At 44.1% G+C, this 16,852-nt stretch overlaps 1 protein-coding gene across 2 annotated transcripts in view; it reads right to left on the bottom strand.

Annotated features, from left to right (window-relative positions):
- LOC129857329 (activating signal cointegrator 1 complex subunit 3) overlaps window positions 1-16,852 on the bottom strand; it is a 155,619-nt gene that overhangs the window by 112,297 nt on the left and 26,470 nt on the right. For both annotated transcript variants that reach the window (XM_055925461.1, XM_055925460.1), the window contains exons 7-9: window positions 10,377-10,584; window positions 9,558-9,693; window positions 8,646-8,771 (exon numbers count right to left, since the gene is read on the bottom strand). In XM_055925461.1, the coding sequence (XP_055781436.1) occupies window positions 8,646-8,771; window positions 9,558-9,693; window positions 10,377-10,584 (470 nt within the window). The remainder of the gene's footprint in view (window positions 1-8,645; window positions 8,772-9,557; window positions 9,694-10,376; window positions 10,585-16,852) is intronic.

Below are 16,852 nucleotides of genomic sequence, written 5' to 3'. Positions count from 1 at the left end.
TCAATAGAAACAGGATGCACCTGAACTCAATAGCAAAGAGTCTGAATACTTTATGTAAATAAGGTATTGATTTTCTATTTTATACATTTGCAAAAAAATCTAAAAACCTGTTTTTGCTTTGTCATTTTGGGGTAGTGTGTGTAGATTGAGGAAAACAGTTTAATTACATTACAGCCTTGGTCTAAAATTAACAAAATGTGGAAAAAGGGGTCTGAATACTTTCCAAATGCATTGTACCTGCTCACCTAAAAACATGGACTATCACCTGTGCAAAGGTATGTGCGTGTGGCTACTGTATACGTGTAAGCATATATTTACTGTATGAGTCAGGGGGAGAACTGCTAAACTAATTAAATGATGTGCATTGGTAATGGGGAGCTAAAAAGAAAGTTGTTGTTTGCACGCTATGCTTTTAATTACTTTTCAGTTCCATTTCATTCCATTTGAATTGACAGCTTGATCAAATTTTAATTGCTAGTTTTAGTAAACAGCTTATCAGCTCCAAGCCCACACACAGAGCCCTGAATGACCTGGCCAAACACACACACAAGCTGTACTGTGGAGTTTGACAGCGTGAGATGCAGATGCAGCAAACAGGAGGCCCATTAATTTCCCCACAGCACGCCAGTAGAACGGACTCACTCACTCACTCGCATGCACGGGGACGCACGGACTCACTCACTCGCACGCACGGACGGACGGACTCACTCGGACGGACTCACTCGCATACACGGACGGACGGACTCACTCGGACGGACTCACTCGCATACACGGACACGCACGGACTCACTCGCACGGACTCACTCGCATACACGGACGCGCACGGACGGACTCACTCGCATACACGGACGCGCACGGACTCACTCGCACGGGGACACTCACTCGCACGGGGACACTCACTCGCACGGGGACACGGATGGACAGACTCACATGCACGGGTTCACACGAGCACACACACACACACACTCACTCAGTCGGGGACGCACACGGACGGAGGCAGTCACTCGCACGGGGACACGCACCCGCACGGGGACACTCACTCACAAACGCACGGATGGACACACTCACAAATGCACGGACGGACACACTCACGCACGGCACACCCCCGCACGGACTCTCACACACACACAGACGCACTCACTCAAGGACGGACGCACTCACTCAAGGACGGAAGCACTCACTCAAGGACGGACGCACTCACTCAAGGACGGACGCACTCACTCAAGGACGGACGCACTCACTCAAGGACGGACGCACTCACTCGCGCGCACGGACAGAGTCACACGCACCGACACACCCCCGCATGCACCGACTCACACACACACACGGACACACACACACACGGACACACGGCAACCTGAGAGATAAGTGGCTCTAGATGAGATGTATGCTGCCACTCCCCAAGGCCTCTCCTTTCACATCAGAGATAAGGCTTTAACAAGCCTCTGTCCACCATCTGTGCTCTTTCCACCCCCCACTCTCTCTCTGACTGTCTATCTCATCCCCACACCTGCTTTGCAAGTCTGAGCAAACACACACACACACACACACACACACACACACACACACACACACACACACACACACACACACACACACACACACACACACACACACACACACACACACACACACACACACACACACACACGTGTGCACTGAGGAGGAAATCAAAACTGGATTAGGAAACGCAATCAGGACAGATTAATTATGGATAGCACTCCCTGCTCCGTCTCGTGTCCTCCTGCCACAGTCCAGAACACAGGACCCATGTCCCTCACTCTGAAGGGTGAGGCAGAGACACCAACGAGTGGGGGGACACTAATGGGGGAGGGTTGAACATTGAATTAGGAGATAAGACAGGAGGAGGAGGGTGGAAACCCATCTCACTTCATTTACAAGAGTCTTCGTGCTAAATCCTAGAACTCTACCGGGCTTACTCTACCCCTCCAACTAGCCTACACTCCTCTTGGAGGTTTGGACACATGAAGGTCAAACATCTGCATTCTGTGAGGAGAGACACCTAGTCAGGACATGAGGACAGAAGAGTGAGTCCACACACGATTCCAACCATCACACCCCAGCACACGCACCACAAGTCTCTCCCTCTCTATGACAACAGAGTAGACGGAAAACCCTGTCCACCAGTACACAATCATGTGTCTATGAAGAAGACAGGCTAACAGGCTGACTACACCGCTCGCGTCGCGTGCGTGAGCATTGCAAAATACATTTTGACATTTTAAAAAACTTCTAAAATAGAAGTCCGTTTTATTTGTGACACAGATCGCGCTTCAAGTCCTGCCTCTCCCATCTCCTAATTTGTTTATAGAAGCAGGTACCCACGTGCCATCTCCTCATTGGTTATACCCACGTGGGTGACTGAAAGACGAACGAGGTCAGTGGCGGTAATGCACCTAATTTATGAAAGTTGCCAATCGCAATATAAAGTCAAGAGAAGAAAAAGCCTGGAAGGAAGAGAGATGACTAGAAACGATTCGGTTGACCATTTTATGTGTGGATTAATTGGTGGAGTAGAGAACCCTGTGCATTTCAGGTAAAATAACAACTCAATGTTTATATCCCAGGACAAATTAGCTAGCAACAGCAAGCGAACTAAATAGGACAAATTAGCTAGCAAGTGCAAGCTAACTAGCTAAATTGCCATAAATGTTTAATGCTTTTCGACCTGTTCCCAAATTAATATAATTGGTTCAGAGTTTGTTTTGATATTTTAACCTGGGTGTCGTGATCGCGTTTTGCGTGGGGGGGACAAAATACATTTATGCACGATGGCGCACGCGCGCAGCCGGGTTGGGTTCCGTGTAAGTATTCAATATTCACTTAGGTGAAGAAGATGTAGGAGAATATACAGCCAGGGTTTGGCAGGAAACTATCTCCCATAGTAAAGACCATCAGCGCACGCACACACGCTCCTAAATCCTATCGCTCAATTCAGATCTCCCCTTTGGGAATAACCATATCTCTTAATGTAAGTCAAGTCTTCTTAAAATCCTTAAGGAGGAATGTTGTCCTGATTTGCAGTTGCTAGGGGGGACAGGATGTGTCTGTTAGGATTGCAAAGCTACCGTAAATTTGACAAACTTACCAGAATCTTCAGTAATTTTGGTAAATAACAGAAAAGCTAAGGCAATCTAACGTAACTTTGGTCATTTATACTTGAACTTTTTAAACAATGATTGATATTTTGTATACATTTGTTAAATCTGTGTCCATATTGTCCATGAGTTTCTAGTAGATAGACCATATGGTTCAAGAGAACATTTATTTAAAAAGCATCTAACAATGCCACTAGATGTCTTGTGACAGATTACATAAAATCATTGAAAGATAACAACATTCTGGTAGTTTACTGGTAAAGTTTGAAAGTTTCCAGTAATATACCCTCCCTAGTCTAGGTCTTGTCATGCCTCCATGGATATATCAGTACATCTGTAAGTGCCGGAGTGAGAGCCTACAGTGTATGTACTGGATGAGTAGGTAGTCCTGTTTCCAGATCGAGTATTGTTGTGTTGTTTTTCTGTCAGCACAAGGGGGAATCTCTCTCTCTCTCTCATATATATTTATACACAGAAATTAGATAGGCTTTTATCAGCGTGACGAGAGCAGGATTCATTCGTTAAAAAGGCCTCCTAATAAATTCCCCACTTTTAAATGTTTCACAGTGCTAGTAAAGGCTTGCCAGGCAGGGCAGAGCCCTGTTTCCCATTACAGCTTTCAAGAAATGGCAATCTACGCTACTCTGCGTGATGGTGAGGAAAGAAAGGGAAGGGGAAAAAATCTGACAGGCTTTCGGTTCGGCCTGCTCCTAATAGCACGTAAAGACGTATTAGCCTCGGCGGTGTGTGCTTGGTGCTTAATAAGAGAGAGGCATTTTGTTTCAGAGTAGCCCGGCTTTAGTTAATGAATAGAGGAGCTCCTGCGCTAGGGGCTAATTCACATCGCTCAGCTGAACAGGCTCCATATCAATCTGGACCCGTCACACAGGGGTTTCAAACAGAACAGGAAGCAGGGAATCTAGCCTGCTGGAGCTAGTGGAGAGACAAGGAGAAGCCCAGAACCAAAAAAAAAGACAAGAAAGAAAGATCAGGCTTTCAGAAAACGAGAAGACAAGACGATGATGTCCGTTTTTTTTAAAGGTGGAACTTGTAAATTCATTTGTGGAACGGGCAGGGCTACAGAATGAACAAAATGGTTGATTAACTCTCTCTGTAAGACACAACCACAAACTTATCATGCCCTGGTGTACTGTAATTAATTGTTTCCTGTGAGAAAAATAAACAGGAAATTAACTCCCGAGAGAGGAGATAAATCCTGTCTGTCCATCCCAACTCATCCCACTTAAAGTAGAGGAGAGCCTCTGACATTGATCACTTCCTTCATGATGAGGACCAAGGGTTCTTCCACCACTCTCTCTCGTGCAGAGGGGGATGCTGTTGCATGTGAGGGCCTACATCAAACCTGGGTTCCAATAGTATTTGTTTTCTTTCAAATACTACTGAATACTATCAAATACACTTCGAGCAAAAGACTGTGCCTGCCTTGATTGGGACACGCATGCATGTTTTGCCCCTCTATTCGGGCACTTGGGCAAACCTTCCTCTCAAATACCTGGTCCCTTAGAGCACGTACTGTTTGATGTGCCAGGTGGCTCTTCAAAGCCAGAGGCTTGAAGATAGTGTGAATAGCAGAGAACCAACTCGAAGAGCAAATGTATCAGGTACTGGGGCGGGTAATAGCCAAGGCAGCAGAACCCAGGGCTAGGGGTGAATCCAGGGTTGGAGATGAGTGTTAAGCAATGAGATAGGACCTGAGGTACGGGATAGGCCCAGGATGATATCAGTCTCGCAATATTCTTTCAAATGAAAACAAAAACCTGCTGTGTGTAGGTATTGTGTGCTATAGCTTGAAAATCAATCAATGTGACTCTGGATGACAACATAATGATGGTTGTTTCCAACAGTAGGGCTGTTTTCCTAAACAAGTTAAATCCACTTAGTGTTTGGTTTCCAGAGATACTGGTATCATCCCAGCCCTAGCGTGGGAGAGAGCTTTTCAAAAGTGATACTCTCACTCCCAATCCCAGCCCACTTCATGCAGTACCCTCTCTGGATTAGCTGAATGGGTGTAAAAACTAAATAGCCGAAACTCCACTTAGCCCACCAGAGGAAGCTAGGGATTGATGGGGATAGAGAGAGACAGTGACATGTTTTACACATTTAGCATTTAAGAAAGCCTAATGAAGATAATGAGTGACAGGCAGGGAGACAAACACCTGAGCCGGCGTCTGTGCAAAAATAACAACAGCAACCACACATGCATGACCAATCCTTCTCTTAATCAATTTGTCTCAGCCTGCGATCACACACACACTATGCCTGTCATCTTGAGTGACAGACAGGTTAAGTGAGGTGAACAGCTACAGGAGTACTCTACAAATATGACAAAATATGTTCCAAGGTTTAAACATATCCAGTCATCTTCAGATATGATGCCATGTTTTGGGCACATCCAGGGGAGTTAATTCCACACTTAGGATTCTTCCCAAAATCTATTCAAGATTGAATTTGACAGAGAATAAATGCCATAACTGTTTCTAAACATCCCCCCATGATCCCATACAGAATGACTCCAGAAGTCTAGATGAAGAACCAGAAGAAAAGACAGTGATGTGATTGAACTGAAGCCAACTGACAACCTCTGCTCTCCCATCTCCCGAATGGCTGGGTGAGGATTAGCTCACCTGTCTGTCAGTCCGGTCCACTGCCCTGCTATTGGCTGAGGGCAGATTTGTAAGCCTGTCACTCAGACTGTCAGTCAGAGAGGAGAAGCCATTGTGGCTCCAGACAGCTGGCTGAGAACTACAGCATTTCCATTAAGACTCAACATCACTCACTGCCAATTACGGCTCCAGAACGCTCCCAGTCGCTTGAATATGGACACCAGGGAGTGAAACTGAGCACGCCCTGGCTGGCACTCACAGTCACACGGATACCTTTTAAAGACAGACTTTACGGTATTTTGCCTGTAAATTTTTTTTATCAGGGGATATTTTTTAGAGCCCAATTCATACAGTCCCATTTGTACCATATTCTTGGCCTGGATAAGCCTTGTATATCTCCCGTGCACATTTTGTTACGTTACTGCCTCATAAAATTTAATAAATAGTCCCCCCCCTCAATCTACACATAATATCCCATAATGACAAAGCAAAAACAGGTTTTTAGAAATTTTTGCAAATGGAGAAAATTGAGAGAAAAAAATCTTTACATAAGTATTCAGACCCTTTACTCAGTACTTTGATAAAGCACTTTTGGCAGCGATTACAGCCTAGAGTATTCTTGGGTACGGTGCTACAAGCTTGGCACACCTGTATTTGGGGAGTTTCTCCCATTCTTCTCTGCAGATCCTCTCAAGCTCTGTCAGGTTGTATGGGGAGCGTCGCTGCACAATTATTTTCAGGTCTAGCCAGAGATGTTCGATCGAGTTCAAGTCCGGGCTCTGGCTGGGCCACTCATAGACATTCAGGGACTTGTCCCGAAGCCACTCCTATGTTGTCTTGGCTGTGTGCTTAGGTTCATTGTCCTGTTGGAAGGTCAACCTTCACCCCAGTCTAAAGTCCTGAGTGCTCTGGAGCAGGTTTTCATCAAGGATCTCTATACTTTGCTCCATCGATCCTCAAATCAAATCAAATTTTATTGGTCACATACACATGTTTAGCAGATGTTAATGCGAGTGTAGCAAAATGCTTGTGCTTCTAGATCCAACAGTGCAGTAATATCTCCTGACTAGTCTCCCAGTCCCTGAAAAACATCCCGACAGCATGATGCTGCCACCACCATGCTTCATCATAGGGATGGTGCCAGGTTTCCTCCAGACGTGACGCTTGGCATTCAGGACTAACAGTTTAATCCTGGTTTCATCAGACCAGATAATCTTGTTTCTTATGGTCTGAGAGTCCTTTAGGTGCCCTTTGCCAAACTCCAAGCGGGCTGTTGTGCTTTTTATTGAGGAGTGGCTTCCGTCTGGCCACTCTACCATAAAGGCCTGATTGGTGGAGTGCTGCAGAGATGGTTTTCCTTCTGGAAGGTTCTCCCATCTCCACAGAGGAACTCTGGAGCTCTGTCAAAGTGACCATCAGGTTCTTGGTCACATCCCTGACAAAGGCCCTTCTCCCCCGATTGCTCAGTTTGGCCAGTGCTAGGAAGAGTCTTGGCGGTTCCAAACTTATTCCATTAAAGAATGATGGAGGCCACTGTGCTCTTGGGGACCTTCAATGCTGCAGAAATGTTTTGGTATCCTTCCTCAGATTTGTGCCTCTATGCAATCCTGTCGGAGCTCTACGGACAATTTCTTTGACATCATGGCTTGGTTTTTGCTCTGACATGCACTGTCAACTGTGGGACCTTATATAGACAGGTGTGTGGCTTTCCAGATCATATGCAATACATTTAATTTACCACAGGCAGACTCCAATCAAGTTGTTGAAACATCTCAAGGATGATCAATGGAAGCAGGATGCACCGGAGTTCAATTTCGAGTCTCATAGCAAAGGAATACTTTTGTAAATAAGGTATGTGTTTGTTATTTTTTATTAAAAGTATTTTGCTTTGTCATTATGGGGTATTGTGTGTAGATTGATTAAGTTACTTTTTTCCCTCAACAAATTTAGAATAAGACTGTAATGTAACAATGTGGAAAAAGTCGAGGTCTGAATACTTTCCGAATGCACTGTATGGCTGCAGCATCTACATGAAATCAATAGGTATTTTGTTCATTAAACAGACAAGACACACTTAGGCTCCCCTGATCACAGTCAACACATATATTTTATAGTAGGCTAAGAATATAGGCTCAAAAAGTTCTACAGCTGTACCATTGAGAGCATATTGACTGGCTGTATCACTGCTTGGTATGGCAATAGCACCGCCCTCAATCGCAAGGCGCTACAGAGGGTTGTGCAGACAGCCCAGTACATCACTGGGACCGAGCTCCCTGCCATCCATGACCTCTATATCAGGCGGTGTGAAAGGACAGCCCGGAAAATTGTTAACAACTCCAACCACCCAAGCCATCCACCGTTCTCTCTGCTTCCGCATGACAAACGGTCCTGGTGCATCAAGTCTGACACCAACAGGCTCCCGAACAGCTTCAATCCCCACACCATAATACTGTAGCTAACAAAATAGCTACACAGACTTTCTTATTTTTTGCACTGTCTCTATGCACACTCACAGGGGCCTACACTGACACTCAAGCACACACACACGACCAACATTTGCTTACACACATATAATATGCTTGTTTTCCTGAAGAAGTTAAAACTTCTTTGCGATTTGTTTCCTTACCATGATACTAACAAGTATCGCGATACTGGTATCGTCCCGGCAAAACTAAATAGCTCACCTGCCTGACAATATGAACCAATCTGTTATATTGGGGTCATTTCTGGAGGGAGAATTCTATTTTATTTTTCACTTATGAGTAGAAAGTCCTTTTAAAAAGTAACCAGAATTGACCTTCTCACAGTCATTGTCCCCCCAAAATTGCAGGTCCCTTCGTGATGTGTAGTATGCTGTGTGCCCCCACCTCCCAAATCCACATGTAACCATTGGGTGTCTTACCTCGTCCAGTTCAGAGATGTAGATGGGTTTCTCCTCAAAGCCGATGGGCATGGGATCACTAGGAGGAATCTCCACCTCTTCATACATCTTATTATTCTCTCTCTTTATCCCCTCTGGTAACATCAGCTGAACACAACACAAACACATCCCAAATATTAACAGCACGCCGCATTACATAAAGTACATTTCCACCCCAATTTATTTATTACCAACTGAACTACATAATATTAAACATATTACAATACACACAATAAAACATCAACAAACTCCGCCTCAACTTGAAAACAAACACATTCAAAACATTGCAAAAGTCATGTTCAGATTAGAAAATGTATCAACTTTCCAGTGAACTTCATTTCCCCTACCTCACCTGCTCCCACTGAACTGAGGACTAAAGAAATACACTCCAGGTTAGTTGATGTAAATAGTGAGTAAAAAAGCAGCAAGAATTAAAAAATAGATAATAAAAATGGGATAAAAGTAGTAGCTTGTGGGTAATGTGATGGGTGCTGGTGAAGGTGGTTGAACGAAGTGTGTGTGTGTGTGTGTGTGTCTGTGCGCTCTATAACTTTCCTCCCGGTCGCTATCGCTATCAAAGAGAAATGGAAGTAATGCAAGCTGTTCATTTTGCCCATTAATACAGGTGGGCAGGATTTGAAAATGTCTTCTAGTCTTGTTATAGTCATTGTTAATTTGGATAGAACATGATGGTCTAGGGGTCAAGTGTATATAGGGCATAGATTTGGTATTGGGCAGTACAGGGTTTTGTCCCAAAAGGCTCCCTATTCCCTTATCCCTTCATAGTGCAGTACCTTTGACCAGAGCCCTATGGAGCCTGCGCAAAAGTAGTGCATTATATAAGAAAAAGGGTGTCATTTGTGACGCACCTCTGGTAATTTCCACATACTGTACCTTGGCTCCCCCTACGAAGGCGGAGGTCTTGGTGGCCTCGGCGTAGCAGTCATAGACGTTGGGGTAGCGGATGCGTTCGTACACCCTCTCTCTGCTCAGCACTGGAGAACGCCGTGCTGTCAGCAGGGCCTGCTCTCTGGAGAAACACAACCAGGACAACACACAAGCATTAAATCAACCACAACACAGCAATAACACAACCGGGACCCAACACAACAATACATCCATAAAACCCATTAAAAAATATATAGTAGTTCAACACCAAACATCCACATGAAGAGCAGAACAGCCATAGTTACACATGCTTAATGTGTGGTTGGTTGTGATTGGGGATGGATACTAGAGTTGAGAGCTGTTAGACAGGAGAGGTGTGGATATGTGAGGCTCTGCAGTAGTACTATTCTCTGCTAATGTAACGTGGATTTGCTAATCTCTTCCTTCATACTCTGCCGGATTCGGCCCGGATAAGTTTAATTAAACCGATCACTGCGCCACTTTTTTATCTGCTGAAATTAAACTTTCAGAAAGATCCCTTATTATTTATTTAAGAAAAAACGTGTCCAGGAGCTGTGTTTTTTTTCTTATAACCTGCAGCCGAGCAGTGATGAAAAATGCAGGAGGGTGTTTCCATATGGAAAGAAGATCACAGGGGGAGATAGAAAAAAAAAGTAAAACAGAGAGAAGGGAAAATGGAAGAGAGGGAAGGAAAAAGAGGCAGAGAGAAGAGAGAGAGAAGAGAAAGACATGAGAAGAGAGAGAAGAGAAAGATTGGAAAGGGAAAGGGGAAGAGCTAGAAAGAGATCTAGTGTGGTGATTCACCTCTGAGCTCTCATCTCCTTGGGGTCAAAGTAGAGGTCGGAAGAGGATTCTGTGTCATCCCAACGTCTCTCCCCCCTCTTCCTCTCCCTCTTCTCCTCCCTCCGGTGCATCTTCATCATCTCTTTCTCCTTCCCTGACTGGATGGTCACCTGACAGCCGTATGTGGGCTTGCTGCTCCCCTCTCCTCCACTTCCTTTACGGCTACCATCTAAAACACAAGAATAACAGAGACATCAGTAAGAGGTTACAAACCGACAGAGATGGTCACAAAGAAACCTCATCATCATTGATACATTCAACGTTTCTATGAGCTAGGCTACTATGTTGTCTTGTGTAATTGAGCACTTATAATACGGTAACTAAGTACGGAATAGAATGTACAGTACTGTAATATACACTTTTCCAACGCCTATAGTATACCGCCTATACTATACCGCCTATATTATAGCTGTAGGTCTAGGTGAAGTCACCCCACCATCTACTCTTCAGCTGAGCTGTTTTTAAGACATGGTTGCTAGACTGGTCAATAGTTAAATGGTGAGATCCAAGCTGCGATGCAACAGGACTGACAAGTGGCTGTGTGTGTTTTTCCAGACTGCAACAACCATATCTGTTCAGAGTCAGGGAGCCACCAGGTGGAAAGGACAATTTCTAACCCCAGGACCTCAGCATTAATTCATATTGTAACATGTGTGTGTGTGTGTGTGTGTCCTTTACTTAACCCTGCATGGGTAAGGGCCCACAGGAGACCACCAGCTTGTTGTTGAGCAGGGAGAGCGAGCATCACAGGAGCAAAATAAACCCTAACAGCATACAAGTACAAGTGACGTGAGTAAAATCCATAACTAGTTCAACAGAGGACCTAAAATCCCAGGGTGGCCTAGACCCTTATCTTTCTAGTGTGTGTGTGTGTGTGTGTGTGTTTGTGTGTGTGTGTATACACACTGTACACTAGGGTTTAATATTTTCCAGAGAATTTACCTTCCAGAGAAAATTGCAAGAAATTACCAGTATCCCGGTATTCCTGTTGAAACCAGAAGTGCTATTTAAAGCATATAATGCCAGAGGGAAAAAAATGACATCATTAGACCACTGTAAATGAAGAAATACACACATTTTAATTATACACGTTTTAATAAACTCAAAGTTCTCTCAAAGTCACCACACTTTCATTGATGTAGCCTAGTTTTAAATTACTATTTTACCCAGGTAATTCACTGGCTTTGTTGTTTTCAGTAGTCCATAGTAGACAAATTCACAAAAAATAGTTTCAATACAATGTCGGAGTCTAGATATCTAGCTTTGAATGTTCTGATCAGTCCTGATGTTCCCAATTGCCCATTTGAGTAAATTCCTACAACTCCAAAAACTCCCCTCTAACTGGATTGAGTGGGCGGTGTGTGGACTTGGTTTAACACATAGGTGTCAAAAGTGCTTCAAATATAAAACCGTTGAGATTATTTTGCAAAAAATAATAATGTTCCTTGAGTTGTCAGAGTTTAGCATGACGAAAAGTAGCTAACAGCCATGCTCTGTGCTCTCTCATGTTTCGTCATTCAGCAGAGCAGCCCAAGAGGAGCTGTTGCTATATACACAGACATCCAGAGCCGCCATATGAGCAGAGCTCATGCACAGCGAGCAGGGAGGGAGTGACAGACAGAGAGCAGCAGCTAATGGATTTAATAACGAAGGAAGTTATTTCTAATTTCGGGTTTTGGGCAAAAGCAATCGGGCCTGAACGTTGCAGGCATGGGTAGGGCTCAGGCAGGGCTCTAGTAAACATCACAGCAAATCATTTGAATTACACGTCCACCAATGGTTGAACAGCCCGAGAGAGTCAGCTAGTACGTGCTGCTTTCTGGGAATTCCTGGCAAAGAAGAGAAGGGTGGAAGTGCAAAGTCTCGCATGGTGACATAATTTGACTTTTTGACAGACGGGGTGTTTCGATATCTATGATGCAACCATACAATAAATGATCATATGTTGATGGTATTTCGAGACCGTATGCATGGTGGATTAACTAGAAATACACATGAAAATGGATTTAGAGTAAAATTCCCCTTTAAAAAGGTAGCCTAGGCCTATGAAGCACTTCTGGCCGACTGGTCAAATATGAGGTGCAGTGAAAATGACATTTGTTTAAGCCTACCTCAGAATTTTCTCGCCCCTTGTACCTGCCTATCGGGGGGATTTGGGCAGGTTGTGGGTGTTTTCACTTCATTATAACCTGCTTATTGTGGTGACTGTCACAGGGAACATCAGCTTCTAAACAAACAGGCCTAGGCTAGTGGAGATTCAGCACCATGGATAGCTCAGTTAATCAACTGCCCGCAAGTCTGACCAGTAGCCCACCGTGTGGCCGCTTTTGTAATCATAACATCATGAAACAATGGCGCAAATGTAGATTTCCTAAAGCGCTTTTGTGGACACAGTATCTGCCATTTTGTGATTAGCTACCGTTTATATTTCAGCCTCTGCCACGTTAGTGGAGATTTGAATGTGAGATTGATATTGACATTGTGTACCGTAACGGCATCAAGGTCACCTGCACATTTGGTACGCAATTACATTTATAGAAGCCATGCAGCCTAAGGGATGTTTTCTATTGGGGACTTGATGAGTAAATATGGTAGGCTGCTAGCGTTGACTGGTTTAATGTATGAATGAAGCCAGAGAGTTGATGCTGTATATCGCACGTGCATATTTTGTATTTTTGCGTCTCAGCTTATTTACCCTTCCCTTTCTCTGCATATCCTCTCACCAGTTGTGATATGTTGAGGGAATCTTGGGCATGGTGGGCTATGGACATTTTTTGGGTGCTGATCTGTATAGCCTGTAGGTCTACTTGTTCTTTGCAATGGAATGGTAGGAGAACCCATTGCACGCAGCGCTTTGAATTGATGGCGACTTTGTGTAATATGTCTACGGTAGGCTACAACAGCACACAAATCACACACTGAGCCCTGATGATTGATCATGCAGATAACAGAGCAGATCCCTCCCTTCCCTATCCCTCCCTCTCGTTCCCTTTCTAGCTCTCTCTCATCCACTCCTCTCAGATAGAACAGTGATTGTCACCAACTTTTGTGTGTGAAACGAACCTGAAGACAGGAGGGCCGGGCATTCGTGTGGTTAAGTTTGTTTCGACCGTTACATGGACTAACAACGTGATGAAGCTTTGTTGCTCCTTGCTGAAACAAGCAAATTATACTTCAGTTGCCTAGGCAATGCCCCCCACAACGCAGCAGCAGCAGACACAGAAAATAGAATGAATAGAACATGCTTGGAACCTCTAAACCTGGCAATTTGACTGGTAAACTTGTAGCTAGCCTATAGTACACTCACAATAGTCCAAGTCGAAATTCATGAAATAATTAGGAATTCCCCTCACTAACACTTTTTGGTTACTACATAATTCCCTTTCCCATATGTGTTATTTCACAGTTTTGATGTATTCACTATTATTCAACAATGTAGAAAATAGCAAAAATAAAGAAAAACCCTGGAATGAGTGTCCAAACTTTTGACTGGTACTGTATATCACCAGTAGTAGACTATACATTAGCATTACTTCCCAAATGTCTAATCTGCAATGTTTATTTGGTTACGGCAATTTCCGTTAATAAATTCAATATACACTGCTCAAAAAAATAAAGGGAACACTAAAATAACACATCCTAGATCTGAATGAATGAAATATTCTTATTAAATACTTTTTTCTTTACATAGTTGAATGTGCTGACAACAAAATCACACAAATTATCAATGTAAATCAAATTTATCAACCCATGGAGGTCTGGATTTGGAGTCACACTCAAAATTAAAGTGGAAAACCACACTACAGGCTGATCCAACTTTGATGTAATGTCCTTAAAACAAGTCAAAATGAGGCTAAGTAGTGTGTGTGGCCTCCACGTGCCTGTATGACCTCCCTACAACGCCTGGGCATGCTCCTGATGAGGTGGCGGATGGTCTCCTGAGGGATCTCCTCCCAGACCTGGACTAAAGCATCCGCCAACTCCTGGACAGTCTGTGGTGCAACGTGGCGTTGGTAGATGGAGCGAGACATGATGTCCCAGATGTGCTCAATTGGATTCAGGTCTGGGGAACGGACGGGCCAGTCCATAGCATCAATGCCTTCCTCATGCAGGAACTGCTGACACACTACAGCCACATGAGGTCTAGCATTGTCTTGCATTAGGAGGAACCCAGGGCCAACCACACCAGCATATGGTCTCACAAGGGGTCTCATCTCGGTACCTAATGGCAGTCAGGCTACCTCTGGCAAGCACATGGAGGGGTGTGCGGCCCCCCCAAAGAAATGCCACCCCACACCATGACTGACCCATCGCCAAACCGGTCATGCTGGAGGATGTTGCAGGCAGCAGAACGTTCTCCACAGCGTCTCCAGACTCTGTCACGTCTGTCACATGTGCTCAGTGTGAACCTGCTTTCATCTGTGAAGAGCACAGGGCGCCAGTGGCGAATTTGCCAATCTTGGTGTTCTCTGGCAAATGCCAAACGTCCTGCATGGTGTTGGGCTGTAAGCACAACCCCCACCTGTGGACGTCGGGCCCTCATACCACCCTCATGGAGTCTGTTTCTGACCGTTTGAGCAGACACATGCACATTTGTGGCCTGCTGGAGGTCATTTTGCAGGGCTCTGGCAGTGCTCCACCTGCTCCTCCTTGCACAAAGGCGGAGGTAGCGGTCCTGCTGCTGGGCTGTTGCCCTCCTACGGCCTCCTCCACATCTCCTGATGTACTGGCCTGTCTCCTGGTAGCGCCTCCATGCTCTGGACACTACGCTAACAGACACAGCAAACCTTTTTGCCACAGCAAACCTTTTTGCCACAGCTCGCATTGATGTGCCATCCTGGATGAGCTGCACTACCTGAGCCACTTGTGTGGGTTGTAGACTCCGTCTCATGCTACCACTAGAGTGAAAGCACCACCAGCATTCAAAAGTGACCAAAACATCAGCCAGGAAGCATAGGAACTGAGAAGTGGTCTGTGGTCACCACCTGCAGAACCACTCCTTTATTGGGGGTGTCTTGCTAATTGCCTATAATTTCCACTTGTTGTCTATTCTATTTGCATAACAGCATGTGAAATTTATTGTCAATCAGTGTTGCTTCCTAAGTGGACAGTTTAATTTCACAGAAGTGTGATTGACTTGGAGTTACATTGTGTTGTTTAAGTGTTCCCTTTATTTTTTTGAGCAGTGTATTATTATTATTATTATTATTACAGTCATTTACCGTTCTCATTGTCAGAGAGGACATGTGTTTTGCAGAACTCACAACCTATGCTACACTTGTGAGGAACAGGTTTTAGTTTATTTCATTCCATTTACGGGTTTTGTCAATGTATTAATTGTCTCTTTGAAATGCTCCTGTCAATGTTGAGTAAGAACGCACACCTGAATACGTACATATAGAAGTAGGACTAGTCAACCTGGCCTGCGCACAAATGTAGGCCTATAAATTTGGGGTTGTCTGATCGTATTTCTGATCATCTTAATTTACCACCACTAATGAGATGTGGACCTTCTCAAAGTAATTTCTTCGCCTCAAACAGCAAGTAAACAAAGTCTGTTTTTAGAATCAATTGAGAATGACAAAAGTTCCTGAAAGCATTTGGACAATATTTCCAACTCTCTCTCTTTCGATAACCACTTGGCATGAAAGGGAAAATGTAATGCTCTGATCCAGTGGAAACGTCATAAAACCCCTGATTACTTATTTTCTCTTGCACAAATAGCCTACAGCTGCGTCTGTCCCGAGCTCACTGGCGCAGGAAACTCTGGGGCCCCAGAATATGTTATACAATGTCTCAGGTTTTCTAGCACAAGTTTTAGGGCAACCCAGCTGATGCGTTACAAGTTTGTTGCAGACAGGCCATGCGTAGCCAATGTGATTTATAGGATATTTATCAGGATATTTTCTACCTGCAAGCTGCAATGTTTTTGTGTTGGCTTTTGTAGGCTATTTTTACATAGCAATAAAAAATCTACTTTTAGACTGGTATAATTTTCATTTAGATATAATGCAGATTAACCACAGACAATGATTTTGAGATACAAAGACTATTATAAATTAAATTGAACTGTTCCATGAAAATGTGCAGATGAAAATCCTAACTGGCATGTAGATTGGTAGAAACTATAAGATAAATTGGCACTCCAAATGTATAAGGCTCCCGACTGCTGGTGTAGCCTATTTTTCCGGCAACTTCAGGAACATAATGGCAGAATCTGCGAAGATCAGCAGCAGCGGTAGGAGGGTAGGAACAGTTTTTTTCCCCTTCTGTTTGGGTTATCTTGATCTCTGGCTCCTTCTTGAATCATTTGTGTCTTATTTAATCAAACAGCATGCTTAAAGCATCAGACGAGTTCAGCACATAGTTGATTTTATTAAAACATAGAAAATGTTTCTATGTATAGAAAAATACACTTTTAAAAATGTGGACCAATC

This window comes from Salvelinus fontinalis, chromosome 6, assembly GCF_029448725.1.
Source record: "Salvelinus fontinalis isolate EN_2023a chromosome 6, ASM2944872v1, whole genome shotgun sequence".
Lineage (NCBI taxonomy): Eukaryota > Metazoa > Chordata > Actinopteri > Salmoniformes > Salmonidae > Salvelinus > Salvelinus fontinalis.
Note: the sequence above shows the minus strand (reverse complement) of the source record. Positions and strands in the feature narration are given on the sequence as shown.